The sequence below is a fragment of the Pempheris klunzingeri genome, chromosome 20, assembly GCF_042242105.1.
Source record: "Pempheris klunzingeri isolate RE-2024b chromosome 20, fPemKlu1.hap1, whole genome shotgun sequence".
In the NCBI taxonomy this organism is placed as follows: Eukaryota; Metazoa; Chordata; class Actinopteri; order Acropomatiformes; family Pempheridae; genus Pempheris; species Pempheris klunzingeri.
Genome location: NC_092031.1, coordinates 21,039,626 through 21,060,839, shown reverse-complemented (window position 1 = coordinate 21,060,839; position 21,214 = coordinate 21,039,626). Strand labels below are relative to the sequence as shown.

Here is a 21,214-nt window from a genome sequence, read left to right as displayed (position 1 = left end):
TGCTTCAGAAATGGCACAACCCCAGCACCTAGCTTCAAATTCATTACTTCGAAAGAAAAATAAAGCTCGTAGACCTAAAGCTTTTATCCAAATCATTGGCTATGTGTGTTGAACCTGTCCTCTAACAGGATACGCCCCAAATAGACAGGCCTCTTTTTGAAACGGATCAAACTCAATGAACATTAAAGTAAATCAAAACCAACACATTAACAAGGTTAACCATTGCTTAGCCATGTATACAGTAATGCTATGCTACATATGCCCAGTCAGAGTTTGTTCCCAGTCCTCAAAGGGAAGAAGAAGGTCCTTCAGTGTGCTGCTTTCTCAGCCTGTTGATGAACCAGGCTGGAAGAAGGTTGTGGTTCTTTGTCCTTGCTGTCCTGGTTGCAGGCTGGAGGAATCTGGTCGCTCCCTTGTTCCTTGATAGTTAGTAGCTTGGTGTTAACTTGCTGGTGCTCCTGTTGCTCTGGAGATCAGCTGGCAGACTTCAGGTCATACCTGCTGGTGCTGATAAGCTTGGTTCAGACAGGGCTTCGTGTCGCTGCCATGAAACAGGTGGTCTGCTCTGGTACAGGCCACACTGAGGCTGGGGCTGGAGGAGAAAGCTGCAGGCCTGTAAATGGACTCTCAGGGGTCCATGGGAGATGAGGTGCAGCGCTGAACTGGTCTCCAGCAGGTGTATCACCTTGGTGTATGCCGCACATGATGATAACTTGTGCTATTGGCTTTGAGTTGTCATTTTATTTATTCATTCCTTTAGTTATTTGTAGTATTTTTTACCTGTTTTTTTATTACCACTGTTACTATCTCTCTTTTCTAGCTACCCTATTTATATTTACCTGTCTGAAAAAGGCACTGAAATCTAGAAATTGTTCTATTGGTTCATGTATGCCCTGAAAATTAATAAAATGATAATGATAAAATGATCACAAGAAGTCATTTCCGACAAAGTCTCTCCAGTTTTGCTTGCAAAACCATCTGACACCTATTTTACCATCTAACTCCACCTCCAGTGTCAACTTCCAAGTTTTGTATCAGTGAGATCAAGTATATTGTCATTCTAAGAACACATTTATTTTACATTGATAGGTATTACATCATATCGTTAATTATAGAAACAAATAAGAAAATGTTTGCCTCCCTCACCTTTGACCTCTGTCTCTTAGTGTGTCTCTTTGGCTGTTAAGTCATGTGGAAGCTCCCGCTCAGTCTGACGTCAGTGATGGCACCCAGTGGATTTGCCTATCAGTAAAAGCACATGTGTGTCTGTTCAAAAACAACAAGCTACCGAAGACCACACGAGTCTGCTAGGGCGTAAGACTGCACTGCTTTACTGAACACCCTGCATGTGTGTGTAGGAGTGGGTGTGTGTGTGTCCATATCACAGCTTCTCTTTCACTTCCCTGTTCTAAATAAATAAGAAGCCAATTTCACAATCATGACAGACAGACTGGATTAGTGAGCATGCATATATTGTCTCACACACACACACACACACACACACACACGTCCCCCTTTAAAAGTTTCATGTTTTCTAATGATCTTATTGGTGTGCACGTGTGTGTGTACAGCTTTTGTGTTAGGCCTTGGGAGTGAGGACATTTTTGAAAAGTGAGGACATTTGGCCAGTCCTTACAACTTCAAAGGACTGTTTTAAGGTTAAGACTTGGTTTTAAGGTGTTTTAGGGTTCGGGCAGCGGTCCGGGTTTTCTCTGGTTGATTTGGTCATTTTCCTGTGGTTTTTTCTAACGAGCTATGTTTCGTATTTTGTCTGTTTAAATGTGTTTCTTGTGTGCATTTATTGCTTTGTTGTGGTGTAGCCTACAGACAGCAGCTGAAGTGAAAGTGGTATTAAAATCCCCTCTGCCTAGTTAAATTCTGGCCTGGTGCCACCGATTATAAACTAATATTGATGTGGTGGTGGAATATACGATTGAAAGGCTGCACTGGGCTTTTATTTTGAAAACTAACCAGATTCCCTTTGCCATTTGTTAGTCTGACTTCCTGCTTATCTGAGTATGAACATCATTTCAGTCATGAACATTGACCTAATAGCCCCCCCGCAGTATTCAAGTACAACTTTGAAATACTTTGACTTCTCTTGAGTATTTCCAACTTTATTTTTCACTTCTACTCCACTGAATTTGATTGGGGATCGACCATTTCTGGGACATTGTGGTCAGCTGTGGCTACCAGAAATGATAATTATCAAAGATAGTTGATTATATTGATCAGTAGGACTTACTGTAAAGTCCTCTTCATAAGGGCACCACTTTTAAAGGAAGAAAAAGAATTTAACTGATTCAGTCTCATTAAATAAACTAAACCACTAATTGGTATTATGATTAATAACTGACTTAACAACTACAACCAAAAAATTACCATATTGACAGCTAGTTGAAGGTTTTTAGAGTTCTTGGTAAAGTACAGGTTGGCATCATTCACTCTTGTACAACATTAAAGAGGACAGAATGTGTGTTAAAACCATTGATTAAAACATACAAACAATCTAACTAAATGTTAATACATAGTGTGCCAGCTGCGACAAAGCAAGACTACAGGGACGGCAGAAATTGTTTAATAAGCAGGAAAAGAGTGTGAACTACATGCTATGGTCTTTGCAACCATCCAATCTCAACCCCACTGAACACCTGTTGGAGATTTGACTAAAACGTTAGAGAGTTCTCTTACAGGAGTAAAAACAGAAGCAAACGCTCCTAAATGGTAAATGGACTGTACTTGTACTGCACCTCTCCAGTCTTTTCGACCACTCAAAGCTCGCAGAGCTCCTAAGCGTGATGTTTTTTTGCAGTGGATGAAGGACGAAAAGAAACAATGAGAGACAGAGAGAAAGAGAGATGTGTGTACAAATGTTAACATTTGTCCTGGTTCCTCTCCACTTGAAGGAGACGGGAGAAACAGCTGACAGCCTCTGAGAGGTTTATGTCTGCTGAGCAATAGTCTTGTGTGTGTGTGTGTGTGTGTGTGTGTGTGTGTGTGTGTGTGTGTGTGACAGACAATGTGTGCATGTGAGTAGTGAATGTGCCTGAGTAAACTAGACACTGAGAGAGACACTCAAAGACCCATCAGGGTTTTTAGTCCACCTGACAAGAGCTCTCTGCAGAAACAAACATCCACCTAGAACAACCTTTGCAAAGCCCAGCTCACTGCCCATGACTGTCAGCTCCACCGGCAGACGTCTGGTCAAAATAAGGCTTTGTTATGTTATGTTTCATGTATTATTGGGCTTGTGTTTAGTATTTTTTATTACGCTGCTTTGTTGAATACTCTGCTCTGATTGGTCAGTTACACCATTCTAAGGTCTGTCATGCTATGGATGCAGCCCTGATAGTAGAAGCAATGGCATCATTTTTAAAGCAGTAAAATTGTTTTTAAGTCAGTATTTTGTGTCAAATGGATTATTTCTTTAATATGAAGCTATGTAATAAGCGGGATGATGTACCCCTTCAGGATGCTTCAACACCCTGTCCGAATAACGGCCGTCTCACTGTACATTATCCCCTCCATGTGTTTTTATGAAGCATGCTCTGCTGTATGTATAGTATTACTGTTTTGATGTCTTTTGTGTTTCTTTTGTAGCTGCCATCCCACCTGCTCAGGGACAGTAGTTGAACATTAGTCAATATGGTAAACTGGTAATTGAGCTGCTCTTTGCTCATTTCAACTGCTTTTTCCACGCTCAGCAGAGCGGACGTCACTGTGGACTGAACTGTGAATCACTTCTCACTGCTCTCACACAAAATGCATTCAGTGACCATATTGTTCAAACTGGTACAGAGAGCGTCTGTTTACGTTCCTTGATGACATCCATGAGAGACTTTTGCAAAAGTATGGGATGACTGGTGTTTCACAGATGTGTTTCACTGTCACAGAGTGGTTAACAGCCCATCATGGAGTTTAAGTTTAGTTTATCAGTCTGTTTGTAAGGGACGCGTACAGAGAAACATTGACAGCTGCAGAAGCAGTGTCTGATATACTGTAACTGTGTATATAACCAAAAACAATTTCCAACACTAAGTAGAAAGTCTATGACCACTTTTCACATGATCAGATGTCCCTCTTGGACACAATGAATGCTGGATAAACCTGCAGAAGATTGCCAGGGATGGATCAGGCATCAGATACATTCTTTCCTGGATGGAAAGGAAGGTGTGATTATTAGAACAAATACTTGGCTCATAGTGTTTCTGCTTCCAGCACTGTCTGTTTGGAGACTGTGGCTATTAGGACCTATTGCTTTGCCACCGTTCATCGATTGAATGAACAGTTATTGAGAGAAGAAATGCTTCTTGCAGTACTGTTAATTGTTGAACAGTTGTTGAGAAAAGCAAACAACATGTACGCACACACACACGCACACACACACACACACACACACACACACACACACACACACACACAGCCCAGCCCCTGCCTCTGAGCCAGGTTCTGTCTGAGGTTTTAAACAGGAGTTATTTCCTTTCCACTGTCTCCAAGCGCTTTCTCATATGGGCATTCCAGATATTTGGCCTTCACCTGCTCGTTTGTTGTATAAATAAAGACTGATTTATTGATTGATTGAATTGTTCAAATTTAAACTAGCAGTAATGCTCATTAAAAAGCTGTGAGAATCAGACCAGACTCAGAGTAATTCAAAAACAGCAGGAGCTAAGTCACCATAGTGAAACAGCTGCTGATTATGACTGCATGTATTGAACAGTAAACCAGGTAATGAGGATGTGGGACCCACTGTAAACTTAGGTTACAATGTAGATCTGTCTCCAGATTCAGCTAGAAAATAACAAACAAAATAAAAAAGTGTAGCGTGCATAAAGAAAATAACAATATAGACCCAGGTATTTTTTGTAACTCATACTGATGAAATGAACTGTTAAAATATGCTTAATTTGTTCTAAACCGTTAAAATACCAGCGATCACAGTGGAATTTAGCTGCTAAGCTGCAGCAATTAGCTTACAGAACGTAAAAAAAAAGAAAGAACAATCTCTTTAATGCATCAGCATGGCAGAAGATGTCCGCTTATTGGCAGTGTTTCTGAAACCCATTACAGATTCCATTTTTAGTATAATCAAAAGGGATTTTAGATGGAACTAATTAGGATTACTTTTATTGCTAATGTTTTTAGCATATGACTGTTCTGTGCACCAAAGGCTTGGCTGGGTTTTTGCACATACAGAACCGCTGATCCAAACAACTTCACACTTGATAACGCACTCATTTGGCTTTCCCAGCAGTACCAAGTGTGAAGTCAATCGGATGAGCGGATCTCATGCACACACATACAGAAAATACATACAGCACCCCACCACCACCACCACCACCACCACCACACACACACACACACACACACGCCATTATTTCATCGAACTGGTGCAGTCCAGTTAGCATCTACGCTAACAGCAACAATAACTTAATCTATCATTGAGCAACAGCTAACCACGGCCTATACTGAGCGGTAGCTGTTTTGTATTTTAAAATCATTCAGACTTTTGCTCAGTATTGGTCGTAGTCAGTTGTTGTTCAATGATTATTAATTGCGCTGGACAACCCAAGCTGCTTTCCTCCGTTCATATAACGTTCACAATGAGGTGACCGTGTATACCATAATATCACTGGCACTGCTTGTAATGCATCATTGTATGTTATTAAAGTATTCTTGGTATTATCATCAAATATACTTATCTATGTGTACTCATTACACTAATGACTCATTTCAGAATAATATATATCACAGAAGTAATCTGAATCTACAAAGTAACCAGTAACTAATGTCAAATAAAACTACTGGACTAAAAATCAAATATTGGCTTTTAAAACGTTGTGGAGAGGAAGTATTCAAATGGAAAAACTCAAGCACAGATACCTCAAAGTTGTGCTGCAGTAGGTCTACAGCACATGAGTACATGTAGGCGTACATTCCATCACTATCAAATGTTAAACTTTAATGGAAAAAAGATTTGTTGGGGTCACACCATCTCTGGGGCGGGGTGACAATTATTAGAGATAATTAATAACTATACTAAATAATATAACTCACTGCTTCTGCCACTTCTTCCAAAAGAACAACGCCAATTTAACTGGTTCAGTCTCATTAAATATAATACTCTATCAATTTGGAATTATTATTATTGATAATTAACTACTATCACGTACCACACATTGTCAAACCTCAGATTCAAGAGGAACAATGCAGATTCCGTCTGTGGACGTGGAACAGTGGAACAGTGGAACAGTGGACCAGCTCTTTACCCTTGAGCAGTTGTTGGAGGGGTCATGGACGTTCGCCCATCCAGTCTACATGTGCTTTGTGGACTTTGAGAAGGCCTATGGCCGTGTCCCTCAGTAAAGTCTTTGGGGGGGTACTGCGGGAGCATGGGCTACTGGGTTTGATTCTAAGAGACATCCAGCCCCTGTATAACCAAAGTGAAAGCTGTGTCCGCGTTCTCGGCACAAAGTCGAGCATGTTCTCGGCGGGTGGTGGACAAGGCTGCCCCTTGTCACCAATCCTGTTTGTGATATTCATGGACAGGATCTCAAGGCGAGATGACCTCAGAATTGCATCTCTGTGTCACTTCTAAAACTGAGGCGAAAGGCGTAGCTCTTGATTTACCAGTTGATCTACATTCCAACCCTCACCTATGGTCATGAGTTCTGGGTGATGACCGAAGGAACGAGTTAATGGATACAAGCAACCAAAATGAGTTTCCTCTGTAGGGTGTCTGGGCTCAGCCTTAGAGATACGGTGAGGAGGGAGGAGACCCTGGGGCAGACCCAAAACTCACTGGAGGGATTACATATCTCATCTGGCCTGGGAACGCGTCGGGATCCCCTAAGAGAAGCTGGAAAGCGTTGCTCGGGAGAAGGACGCCTGAAGTGAAGTGACCTGTAGCCACCGTGATCTTTCACTGGATAAGCGGAAGATAATGAATGGATGGATGGATGGATGGGTGTACCACACGTGTGTTGCTGTTTGTTCTGGGTGAGGCTAATTTGCATGAATGTATGTGTGAGTACGTACGTACAGTAGTGGCAGGCTAGAAAAGGGTAGTTAAGTTGCATGCAGTCTGTGTGAAACAGAGCTAACGTCAACTTACTGGTGTGGCTAAACATATAGCCTAACACATGACAACAATCAGACTCACTGAATAGTCATAAAGCAAAAGGATTTTGTTCAAAATAAAGAAACATGTGATCTCCACCATTTTGAGATGGTAGAGGTGATCCAATCCAATAGATCGATAGTTGGTCTCTTATAGTTGGAGGGGAAACTTTTTGGGCAGCACCTTTTTTCAGTACTGTCATAAGTAGAAAGAAAAAATCTTTACAGTTAGCATCCCGATATGTAATGCTTCAATTTTCCAAAATATTTCATATTGTGATCTCGTTTAGGAAAGTTGTATAAGTAAGCTAGATAAGTAAGCTGTTGTGAATTGGCGCTATATAAATAAAGATTGATTGATTGATTGATTGATTGATTGATTGATTGATTTTCATTTTACAAAGGTTTTTTTTATGAAATATTTTTCCCAACAATGTTGCCAGTTAAACCCTTTTAACCTGTATATGTTGAGGTTGAATAAAATAAGAGTATAAAGGGGGTAATCAATGTTAACCTATCATAATATTTTAGTATGCATACATATCAAACCTGCATGCACACTTGTTATCGTGTGCCACCAGGATGTTTTCTAGGTAAAAATCCATAGTGGAGAAAGTGAAAAATGGTATGGTCGAAGGAGTAATCAAACACTTAGACAAAACAGAGTAAGATGAAAGATGAGACATCAAGTCTATGGTGCTAACTGATGCTATAGATTAAAATGTACGTGTTTCGAAAGCAAGTGTGGAAACACTAAGACAGATACACAAGGCTACATTTGAGTTCAAAGAATGTCATGCTGTATAGACGGGGGCCTCTCTGTGTAGGTTCACTGAAGAACTGTTTTTGGCCCTGGACTGTTTGTGTAGAAATTAGTGCAGATTAGATATAAAATTGTGTGAATCAGAGCAAAAGAGAGGGGAGAAAAAAATATTAAATACTATAATATAAATAAGACATTATTATCGTATTGTGTTCAGATAAGTGGGACAAATCTGCAAAGCACTTTGGCACTGACTACAGATGAGGTCAGTAAACTCTACTCACTCTCTGTGGCTCCATCTGCAGGTTATCATCTGTCAATGCTGCTTCACAGTCAGCTGCTTCAGCCAGAACACATACAGTATACAGTATACAGTATACAGTATACAGCATACAGTGAGTATAATAAAAGTATAATACATACAAACAAATACCAGCTTACATGTGTGCCTTTATTGAGTTTTTATGCAATGTTCTTTTTGTGGTAGTTTCCTCCCAGAGTAGTGAGTGCATGCTGTGCATTGCTTTCTCTGCCTGTGCCCTGGCTATGTATGGAAACAGCCCCAGACACACTCAGCTATATTTGAAGCAATGCGCCGTAAGCAGACACAACAGAGAAACCTCAGCAGCTGTACTACTGGAAAGAACCTGATCTACTAATACACCACTAAAGCATCACAACACAAAACAACTTTAAAAAGTTTCCAGTTAGTTAGTGCATTACTTTGTGAAAATAGTAGCAGCAGCAGGGTAGAGCTCACAGTGCCTGACAATGTGTTTCAAGAGGTGATTAAATTCACAGTGCCAGTTAACAGTCCTCTTGCAGCTGTAGCAGGCATCTATGTGTTAAGTGATCTAACCAGCCAGGATAAATCTGTGAAGGTGTACAGAGACTTTCAACCAAAATCACAGGTGATGTGTCTCTAACTGGGTCTGTGCACCGTTTGTGACTGGATTTTAGAGCTTCTCTGAAAACCGTTTCCTGCTGCACCTGAAAATGACCCTGTGAGAGCAGTGAAAGGGAAGCCAGTTTAAGAGCAGATGGCTAAACAGTGAGCTTAATGGGATTCTCTGATTATTCTCTGTAGGTTGATTGCAAAGATCCAAGGTGAATCTTGAATGTATTGATATATATATATATATCTCATAAACATGTAGCCTAAATAAGGCAATTTCTGAGTTGTTAGAGGTTTTTATTATTATCTTTTGAACCATGCTAATCTTATTTTCCCTGTTTCCAGTCATTGTTGCTAAGCTAGGGTAAACACACCCATCGGGCTTTTTTTTTTTATTTCCCAAAATGTCAAACTGAGACGTAAAACATGATCTAGTGGGGCCCCGGCCTTGTCTGAAACATCTGGACAACTGCCCTGGCTTTAACAGGGGACTGTCTCCATTCCAGGATGTCCTTCAGTGCTATTTGTTTAGAGTCTAACTTACAATGGAGGTCAGCAGATGTATAGCAGCCTGTGCTCCGGACAGACACAGGACGTTGGCAGGAAGATGGCAGAGTATCGAAAGGAAGAGCACATGGAGAGAGGAATAAGCACGATGACAGCGGATGACGGGACCCTTACTGCTGTGATCCATATATCGTCTTTTAAAAGGGACACATGCACGCAAAGAGCAGCAGTTGGTATGAATAATCCGAGGGTCGGCCATTGTTGTTCCTAAGAACACTCTCACAGATCTGACTCAAAAGAAAGTTGTTGTCAAAGTTTGTTACACTGACACAACATGTTAGATAAAGTTCAAAATCTACTCTTAGATTAGAATGAAACAAACCAAGCCTTAAAGGTTATCTATATGAGATTTTTAGACATTATTATAGCATTAAATAGATAGTTTTTTTCTATTTTTGCACTGTGATGGAAAACATTTATTTTTTGTGTGGTGTGCACGAGTTTCAATTGCATGCAAATAATGATCATCATTCATAATAATAGAATAAATGAATGTATCTAATAAATGAGACATATATATATATATATATATATATATATATATATACATATAAAAATGAAAATAATTCATTCATTTTGTTGGCAAGATTTTTATTAACAAATACATGTTTCTTAACATTGTCTAGCAGGAGGTGGGTTTAACAAAACTAGGCTAAAGCCTCACGAGCTTAGTTTTCACTTTATGACTGTGTTTTAGTTGCCTGTTCCTCAACATACCTTAACCATAGTTTATTTGTCATGACTCACAATCAAACTGGCATTGAACGTAACCTGGATCTCAGGAAACACTCAATGTCAATGCTGATGTCTGGTGATGGAGTTAGAAAGAGAAAGTGGAGTTTGTGAGTGTGTGTGTGTGTGTGTGTGTGTGTGTGTGTGTGTGTGTGTGTGTGTGAGGGACAGTATGCATTTTCCAGCCATCTATCTGTCATCTTACATCTTCAGATATATTCTTGCCTCTCTTTAACCCCATTGTGCTGCATCAAGCCATCTGTGTGCCTGGTTCCTGCAACTCTGACACATTTCCTATACTGCTATATGGTATATGTATGTGTGTGTGTGTGTGTGTGTGTGTGTGTGTGTGCATGCATGTGTGTGAGAGCCACTTCTTGTTTTTGGTGGAGTACTAAGGAAAGCCATAGTCAGGGCTTTTGTAAAGAGCTTATTGTTACTACCATGTCCACACTCCTAATGGGCTAATCCATTTCGAGAAGAATAGCAGGAAATAGAAAGTGGTTGTGTAAGCTTGCCTTGGTCGAAATGCAGTTTCAAAAAATGTGGTGTAACATTTATTTTTATCCACACACCGCAAGGGATTCACACACTGATATCATTTCACAGGTGTGCAAAAATATTACATATTATTTGTTTCAGCTTACAAAAAATGTAGCCTAATATACCGTGACTCTATATCATATCACATGTTCAGTATGGGCTCTGGGAGTACACACTCTTAACACACATAAAGCCTCCATTACAAACTGGGGGCTTGAGTTTGAAAGATAAGTGCACGAGCGTCTAACAAACGCTATTGGACTTATGGTGATATTGTTTCTTTTACTTCGGTAAAGGATACGTCTTCATCTGTAACTTATTTCCACCAATGCCAGCATGTCACTCCGAGGAAAGTACTTTACATACAGCATATCACGTGTGAGTGTACCAATCCTGACAGACCAAAGATAGCAGTTGGGTATGCAAGAGCCGTCTCTGACCTTAATCATGTGCTGTGTTCTGAATCTGCAGTGATGAGTAAAGCCGACGGGCCAGGTTTCTTTATGGGTTTACAGTTGCTGAGATTTATGCAGCCGAAGTTTGTTTTGTGGCCTCAAAGTCCGTTGAATCACAAGGTCTCATTTTCCTGTTGCTCCCTCTTTTTCTGCTGACCATAGCAGGTGCCCTGGAATTCACCACACACACTGACACACACACACACACACATACACACACACACTCTTGGTTTCCTTCTCTTACACATATACAGAGATTTAGTCCTCATAGTTATAGTCTGAAGTGAGAAATGGCCAGTGACAGGGTCCATGCTGCTTTACCTGACCCTCCCTGCCAAAGTGAAGAGGAGAACAAAGAAGAAGAGAAGGCTTTTGAGAATATCTTTGCAGAGTTAGAGTCTGTGGACCTGCCTCTGGGAACTACCTTAAGGTAAACATATGCAATATTCAGGATTTTGACAATGCTGATTGATTGTAATATGTGAAAGATATGCCAACAACCCAGGAAACATGCATGCATTTTATATCTAAAATTTCAGTGCAATGCGCTAAACATACAAACAAATTAGCTTTATGGGCAGCAGCAAATGCTTGAGTACTTCTGGGGCAGTATATTGCCTGATATTAAATATCTGAGTCTCAGGCCTGAAAGAAATACCACTGCCTTCTCTGCACGTATAATTACACTTCTGTCAGTTCAACTAAATGTTATTTTAACCCTTTCATGTGCATAGGGGTCACTACAGTGTACAGCTATTCAAAAGCTGTTTTCTTGTATATGCATGAGTTTTGATGGCATAGTGGCACATCAGCCCCTACAGTGGATGCTACTGCATCATCTCATACACTGCTGCACAGTGGGAAGCCATTGCAAGTGAAATAAAAAGAAAAGAGTGAAACCAAGATGGTCAACAGACCTTCTATAATAAGAAACCCTTGCAGGTAAGAAACATATGGTGACATCATTGCTACATTTTCCAAGTATTAAAATTATATATTGGAGGAAATTATGATTAATCACATGTCCACTGAATTGTACATCATGCATCAGTAGCTATATTTCAACTACTGGACATGTAAAATATAAAATATGGGTTGAAAAAAAATAAAGTTCAAACCTTGTTTATCATGCCTAAAGATGAATAAAAACACAAGAAAAATCCTGACTGGGGTTATAATAATCCATGCATGAAAGGGTTAAGTAGAGTTAGTGAGTAGGTAAATTGGTAATATGCTGCTGATATGGTAATTATTGTGGCCACAGTGTTTGGAGGTGAACGCTTGGGGGTGTGCTGCTGAGCTGCTGTGACCTTCTGTACTGTAACATACAGGATATGTGGCAACACAGCTGCTGACACCTGATTCATTACAGCTGAAGTGCGCCCCCCAGAGGGCAGCCCGCACACTGCTCTGCACTCTGCCGTAGCTGCAGTGAGAGGCAAAACACACACATAACAATCATGGCGGAGCATGAAGCCCCCGAGTGTATAACGGAGCACGAGCGGATTTTACAGGAAATTGAGAGTACCGATACGGCTTGTGTTGGTCCCACTCTTCGGTAAGAGTATATGGCCTCTTACAAAGCAATTGCATATCATAATGTCTGTGTGTTTGCTTTCGTCTCCTACATTATTAGACCTTTTGTTCATGAGCTAGGTTAGCTAAATTAGCCACCGGCAGGCTAACATTAGCAATTTTAGCCAATAAGCTATATGGTGTTGAATGAAGGATGAGCCTAGCTGGCTTTTTAGCTAACAGGCCAACACCGTTCACTAATCAAGTCATATGCATGCAGCTATATTAACACCGATTTTATGGGGGATTTTCCAGGTTCTGTGTGTTGACGGACGACCAGTGACCTGTCAAAATGTAAACACATAGCGTGGGTGTGGCTGTGGGGCTCCACATCATGTTGTCAGTATGCATCCTATATTAGCTAACGGTGCTAACAGTTTGGGCTAACCCGTTGTTTAGCACAAATCTGAAAATATCGCCGCAGACACGATGCGTCATCTCGATCCGCTGTGTCCTTGTGGTTGCCAAAGAGCTTGATAGTGGTGAAATAGGATGCTGAATTGCTCAAGGTAACGGTCTCTACCGCACTGCATTGATTATGATAAGTAGTTACCAAGCCTTCCAAGGCCACAATGAATGACATTAGTTTGACAAGCCTGTGTATAAACAGACTTCCGCCTCGGTTAAGTGCCTCCACCTCTCAGACACACCTGTCCCTAGACACCCCTGCAGGCCATGGTTTTCTGTCAGCATGCACGTGGAAACCAGTGACTGTATGATTCACTTATGGTGTTATCAGCAGTGTCATTCTCTTTGAACAGCTGACCTAAATGGTGTCATGCACTTGCCAAAGTGAACTTTCTGGTTTAATCAACATCACTGTTATTGGAGATACTGTTGCCAGTTGACAGTTAGTGGAAGTTGAGGTTTAAAATCGTGGAATGTTTCACTGGCACGCAGTCTGTGCATAGAACTGATGGTAAAGGCAGGAAATGGTAATGGTACCATTACCTTTTTAGTCTTTTCGACCACTCAAAGAGCTTCAACACTAGATTCACATTCACCCATTCATGCACTGGTGGGAGGTTGCCAACCATGCCATGTTTTGCTGTTTGTGCTGATCGCACAACACTAATTATTGTTAGCTGTGGATATCTGTGTTAACGTTGAACGTGTTAATGGTGGAGAAACTGAGAAACGTGACTTTGTTTGGGGTTTTTTAGTGCATCACATGTAGTTCAGAGCTCTACACATTTGACCCTACAAAAACCATTTGTGTGAAACGCAAAATAAGCACAGTGTGTAAGTAGTAAAGTAAAGATTACAAGTCCCACTTCCTACAAGCCGCAATACACCGGTCACAGGGCAGATGTCTGTGATCAAAATAAGCACAATCAATCATCTGATCACCATGCCATGGTTGGCAACCATGCCATGGAAATGTACTTTGGAAATGTGTATTTTCATGTATTTGTAAATTCACTGAATTATCTGTATCTGTGTAGGAACAAGAATGGACATAATAGCAGTACTACACTACATATTAGACATGAGCAAAACAAGGTCATTCTTCGAGCTAACAGGCCACCCTTATACTACAGTTTTCTAATGGTGTATGATGTCTTAATACATTTCACTGTACTGCAAGTGCCCATTTCTCTTTCTCACTTAATGCAGGTCTGTGTTGATTATACCCGCTATGGAGTTTTATTGTGGGTGGCCTTGCAGTTGCATATACCTCCCTCTGGGTGTGGACTAATACATGGCTAGTTTAAAAAAGGGGAGTCATGAAGAGTTTTGCCTGTTACGACTGACTGACTTCTGAGCATATAATGACAAGCACCTAGTCAGTTAAGTAGGCAATGTTAAGACTTCATTGATCATTCATCAGTGATGTTCACTCTCTCCTAATAATCACTTTTGGCCTGTACTATCATAAACCCAATTAATGCTACTGACACACCTGGGTCCCTTATCACAAAGCAAGTTCAACAACTCTAACTGTCTTAGAGGTATCAGGCTTTTACGCCATGTGGGGGTGGAAACCGTGCTACTGACAAATGTGATCAGATGATTGATTGTGTTTATTTTGATCACAGACATCTGCCCTGTGACCGGTGTATTGCGGCTTGTAGGAAGTGGGACTTGTAATCTTTACTTTACTACTTACACACTGTGCTTATTTTGCGTTTCACACAAATGGTTTTTGTAGGGTCAAATGTGAGCAAAATACTTGCACTGTAGAGCTCTGAACTACATGTGACGCAGCAAAAAACCCCAAACAAAGTCACGTTTCTCAGTTTCTCCATCATTAACACGTTCAACGTTAACACAGATATCCACAGCTAACAATAATTAGTGTTATGCGATCAGCACAAACAGCAAAACACTGTACAGTAACTGTACACTGTAACGCTGGGAACACACTACCTGTGCCTGACGGTGTGCCTCACTGAACTGCTGTGGCTCAGATGAGGGTGGGTCGTGCATTAATCGGAAGGTCGCTGGTTTGATTCCTGGCTCCTGTGACTCAGCATGTCCCAACTTGCTCCTGAAGCAAAGCTTCAGTGTGTGACAGAACAGTCTCCTCAAACTTCCTCCTGAATGAATGATGTGTGAATGGGTGAATGAGGATGTGATGTAAAAGCACTTTGAGTAGTTGAAATGACTAGAAAGGCGCTGTACAAATACAGACCATTTACCATTTATGATGCTGCTGCTCTGTCTGCCAGCCAGCCTCTGAGTCTAGGTGACTGGCAGCCGAGCTTGCACCTGAGCCAAACCTGAGCCATGCTGCTCTGACCTGTTAACCCGACAGGTTCAGCAACACACACAAGCTGCTTAGGTAGGCAGTGTGTTCCTGGGATTAGTATCAATACACATGTGTTTTAAAGTTTACCAGGATTTCCTCAGGGCAAGACTTATTGATGTTAATATTTATTATATTCATGTACTTTATTTTTTTATATGTAATTAGTTTTTTTACTTAATATTTGATTGATATTTACCTTTTTCTTGTAGTCGTGAATAATAGAAAACATCATATTTGCACAAAAAAAAAGTGTGTGTTTTGGTCATAGTCCATTTATAAAATTCTTGCCCGTCAAAGACTGTCCTTCCAGATTGGCTACTGACAGTGTTAGCTGAATAGTCAGTCACACTCAGAGGTTGTTCCAGCATCTGATTGAAAAGTAGTTCAGTTGGCTTCATTTACTTTCAGGACTGGAGGTGACCGTGTCAGAGCAGCTGCTTGCCTCCATCACCCTTCTCTATTAAAGTTTTGTAGTTAAGTTACAAGACTCCATTTTTTAGAACCTGCCATGACTTCATCCTGCATTGTTGTATCAATTTGGGATTCAGTATCTATACTTCAACAAGCGAACTTTAATCATGACATTCAAGCTCAGCATTTCTCAACCTTTTTTTCAGTCACTCGAAAAATATGCAAAACATCAAGTTACTCCAGTCTAAAATGTGTGTTTGTGTAAATGATTAAATGTAAATGACTTACTGGGACTTGCATGCTTCATGCATGAAATGAAAACAACACTGAATGCTATGTACCTAGCTAGCCGCTAGTAAATGACCCCTGACCCTGAGATGTACATGGTGCGCAGACACTGACTGATGTTGAGACATGAGGAAAGGGGCATGTGAGACAAAGGTGGCTAATGGTTCAAGTTGTAACTATAGTTTTTTTTTAAAAATGCATTCTGTTGTATGTGAAATGTCAGAATATTTTTTGACAGCACTCCAGTTGAGTAAAGCTGGCCTTGCTTGCTAACCCCTGGCAACCAGTCAAAAAGTCTGTTGTTTGTAATTATACCCTCCAGCAACTTCATTCTCCTCTCCATTAATCCAGCAAATTAACTTGCTCCCAGGCAGTCCATCTGCAGGAGACAATTGCAGACTGCAGTGATGATATCGACTGATACAGTGGCCATCACTTTTTTCCTGCTCCAAGCTATCGTTATTATGTTGGCTTATGAAATCCAAAGAAGCAGATGACTTCGGCTGAAACTGAGAAAAGTCACATCTCTTTTAGGTGTCTGTCTGAGTGTCTGTTTTTGTGACAGCACTGTTTTAAGACTTTGCTAATTGCAGTTGGAAAAACACAAAACATTGCGCTCAAATTTAGTGACAAATTGGAATTGGATTACAGGGTGCTTGTTACTCTTTAATTTTTGAAAATGTGATGATATCAAAACTTTGGAAATTGAAAAACAAATTGGATTGAACAAGGCAAAGGGATTCCAGGTAAGGGGCCAGACTAAGAATGACTCAAAAACCCCCTGTATGAAGCGGAGGCAGAAGTTCAGTGTCCCCTTGCCTGGGTTAAGGAAACTGGGCCCACCTCCTGGAGACAGGCCTGGGAAGGGAGCTTGTCAGCGAGTGTCTGGTGGCTAGGCCTGAAAGGAATAGTGTGGAGCCGCCGCCGTGTGGGCTCACCACCCGCAGAGCCATTACAGGGGTCAGTGACAGGCTGAAGCGGGGTCCTGGGCATGCGGACCCCTGGCATCACAGACTGGCCCTAGGGACGTGGAACGTCACCTCTGTGGCGGGGAAGGAGCCAGAGCTGGTGGTGAGCGGTACCATCTAGATGTAGTTAGGCTCGCCTCTACGCACAGTGTCGGCTCTGGAACCAAACTCCTGGAGATGGGCTGGACTATCTCCTTTTCCAGAGTTGCCCAGGCTCGGACATTCGGGAGGAGCTTGGAGTAGAGCTGCTGCTCCTTCACATTGAAAGGAGCCAGTTGAAGTGGTTTGAGCATTTGATCAGGATGCATTCTGGGCGCCTCACTTTTGGAGGTTTACCGGGCACTTCGCACTGGAGGGATAACATATCTCATCTGGCCCGGGAACACCTCGGGATCCCCTAAGAGAAGCTGGAAAGCGTTGCTCGGGAGAAGGATGTCTGAAGTGCCTTCCTTGACCTGTTGCCACTGTGACCCGACCCTGGATAAGCGGAAGATAATGAATGGATGGATGGATTAGAATAATAAAATATAGTGTTGGCTGGCTGTTAGCTTCCTGACAGGTTAGGAAGACAGTCATCTATTTATTTCAGCAACCACCTAAGCGTGGAGGCTATGATTACTTGGCTGTGTGTATGTACATGTGTCCAGTTTGCATTTTTATGGGCTGTTTATTAAAGAGGCCTAGGTCTTAGCTCCAATTTCTTGCATAGTTCTATGGTAATCAGTCAGTTGTTTATCAAGAGCACCAAACATTAGTCAGTGCCAGCTTTCAGTTGTAAGCTATTGCTGCTCTTCTCTGTGTGATATTTGGATAAAAATGATGGTGCAGCCCTAAAAGGCTTCGTCTAGAGCTCTAAAGTATATTCATCTGCTTTGGGCTCTTCAATCTAGATATATAGCCTTAAATATGTGGTTGCTATTTTTTGTGTCAGGTGTATTATCTTTCACTTCAGACTCTTATGCAAATTATGTGAAAGTATGGACACACATTTGATTAGAGGAAGCAGCATCTGATTTGTTTAACAAATGTCTCCAACTGTTGGCCACTGTGTAACTCCACACAGGTCTCTCAAGCAGGGTTTGTTGGCATATCAATACGGCTAATAGATTCTGTTTGATAAAGAAAAAGAACATTTTTGAAGAGAACTAACAATAGTAAATAAATGGATTGGCAGGTACCTAATGTAATGGGAGGAAGGGCTGGTTGGTTGCAGACTCAAAAGATTTTGCTACATTTTAAAACGCTATATGCAGTTACATTTTTTACTTGTTCAGAACAATTCACTGTCAGCCTAACAAGCTCTATATGGATAACGATTGAATCAGGAGATGGCTGAGTGGAGAGCAGTTAAAGATGTTGTGTTTGTTAAAGTTGTGTATTTAAATCAGATTTTTTGTGGTTGCTAAACAAGCACAGTATAGCCATAGACTGAGTACTGAAAGAGCTTACTGGGCACAAGCCCATGGCCCAAAGGGTCAGGGGGCTCCTAATCCAGAGCATCTCTATAAAATATATTTCTTGTTCTTGATCCTTTAATAATATGCCTGCCAATAGTCAGAGCTCGTATTGTTTTTTTTAGCATAATCTTGTCCCTCTCTTTTCTTACATAATACAACCACACAGGCTACCAAGAGCTTAAAGAAAACAGGTGCTGTGTCAGTTTTCTGTAATATGCCTCAGGCTAATGTCAGTTTGTATCTGCTGTAACTCAAAATACCGTGGAAAAAGACACTGAGGGAAACAAAGACATACACACGCTAATTTGTAGTTTGAATATTTCTGCGACAGCGAGCCACCTTGCGTGTGAGGGTGTGCTGCGCTCTGCTTCCACTCCCTGAAGGCACAGTGGGTGCGCCCACGTCTCCTCAGACGCACGCTGCAGCTTTTGTGGTGACAGAATGAAACACAAGACTGAAAATGGAGTGCTCGAGCCGACCGTCCGTGGCTTGTTGACAAAGCAGATGGATGGAGCAAAATATGGCTACATTTTGCTTACCTAGCCAACAATCAATCCCACGATGTCTTTCACCACAAAGCCCGCCTGTAAAAGATGTTTTAAACCCACACAGAGCAAGGCATCGAACATGTCCAACTCAACAAAGCATCTTGCTGACAAACATGCTGGTCTATTAAAGTGATTTAAAGAGAAACTGGTTACTAAGTCTGACAGATAAATTCATTGTATGCCCTGATAGTGATGTATTTTGTGACCAGCACGGATCACCCATGATTTTCAAATATCGTCTCGTTTTAAAAAAAAACAACAACTATATTTTCTGCCGTTTTTACCATCGCACAGTAGTACGCCTGTCGGGAGCTGTGGATTGATGAGGGGCGCTGAGATGGAGCCAGGTCTGTGTAAACATGTGGGTACGAACAGTTCTTCCAGCGACCGTACCAGCTAGAAGCAGCCTTAGGTATTATCTGGGTTAGTTTAGCTCTTGTACCAGCTCCCTCTCCTCTCCTCTCCTCTCCTCTCGCGGTGATTACCCCTCCCGCTGCTGTGCTTGGTCCAGGCAATGATCGAATCAGCGTCTGCTTTAATCCAAACCATTTCAAACGTGTAATTCTGCCACTTATGCCAATTTATATGTGTTTCAGCAATAAAAGCGAAAAAATTGGCAGATAGTATAAACAACAGTTCAGGCCAGTACTAACTCATTGTTGCACTGAATTAATTGGGTACACCTTATCAGCTGCAAATATCTAATCAGCCAATCATATGGCAGCAACCCAGAAGCTACTTAGAGTATTTCATGAAATGCTGATCTGCTGGGATTGTCATGCACTGTCATCTTTAGAGGTTACAGAACGTGGTCCAAAATAAGAGAAGAGCAGCAGCTCTGTTGTTGTTGACTGACCTTGTTGGCCAGACTGACTCGATCTGATAGAAAGGCAACAGTAGCAATAACCACTCGTTAAAACTGAGGTATACAGAAGCATCTCTGAACGCACATCATGTAGATGGACCACAGCATAAAGGACAACACCTGCCACTTTATTAGGTTACCTTACTACCTAATAAAGTGGCTGAGTGTATATAGACACAGCCATCTGTGCCTGTTGGAGCCAGGCCATGTGGGGCATTTACGTGTCCATACCCATGGGCCCAGTGGCATAATAACCTATTCCAGGCTTGGAAGCAAGTCCTGTTCAATGATTTTTTAGAATGCAAATTTATAGGGGCTTCACAGCCAAAATGTGGGGGACCAATGATAATAAGTGATATTCCATTGTGTGCCAAACCATATAAAACAAACAATTAGGAATCGATGTAAAAACATTGAACATTATGAATATAGATATACAAACAAACATTCAGTCAAACATGGAAGACATTTTGCACTATTTGAGATTGCAATGTGTTAAAAAAGGTGCATGTCAATGAAATAAGATTTAAAACATTGCAAACTGCTCATAAAAATGAAGTATTTAAACATTAAATATTACCATCATTAAAATTTTAGTACACCCTAATCAGAGGCTATAAAAAATAATTCTCTAAAATATAGCGGTCTGCCCAGATAAAACTGTGACCAGATGTGCTGCATGAACCGTATTTTCTTACTAATCCCACTCTTATTTACATGCTATTCAGGTATACGCTAGTAGCTAAGTAGCTAATGCTGTGTTAATGTTACATTATACTTACATTATACTTACATGTACATTATACATTATACTATACTTATATACAGCAGTGGGACAAAACGTGCTACTGTATCCGATATCTGTTGGTGGAGACGATGGGAAACGTGAGCTTAATTATTTGCTGCATTGCATGTAGTTTTAAATGAGGAAATATGCAACTTTCTTTTAAAGGCACAACAGCCAGTTCAAAAAGGGGCATGCTAAACCAGCCATGTGGGTAGCTCATTTTAGAAGGGGTGTGATGGCCACACCCCTGTGTTTTGGGTGGATTAACCATTAGCATGGTTGCATGAAATGACTGGAGCTTTAGCCCTGTCTGTCTTGTTATACAGGCAACGGCTTTGTGAAGAAAAGTGGTGCTGTTAAATAAAATGATCATCGGGAATAATGCTGTTTTGAAGTGAAATAAATTTTGGAATAAAAGCTGCTGGAATTAAATACAGATGACCTGTAATAAACCCTGCTATTGTGAAAAGCTATTTATTTAAGTTGATG

The 21,214-nt window shown here is 41.1% G+C and overlaps 1 protein-coding gene across 4 annotated transcripts in view; it reads left to right on the top strand.

The window, feature by feature from the left end:
* Positions 1 to 11,310: 11,310 nt before the first annotated feature.
* exoc6 (exocyst complex component 6) overlaps positions 11,311 to 21,214 on the top strand; it is a 49,827-nt gene continuing 39,923 nt past the window's right edge. For 2 of the 4 annotated variants that reach the window (XM_070851354.1, XM_070851353.1), the window contains exon 1: positions 11,311 to 11,504. In XM_070851354.1, coding sequence (XP_070707455.1) covers positions 11,365 to 11,504 — 140 coding nt within the window. In that variant the 5' untranslated portion in view covers positions 11,311 to 11,364. Of the gene's footprint in view, positions 11,505 to 12,534; positions 12,633 to 21,214 lie in introns of those variants that run through there. The other 2 variants (XM_070851357.1, XM_070851356.1) reach the window with 1 other exon arrangement.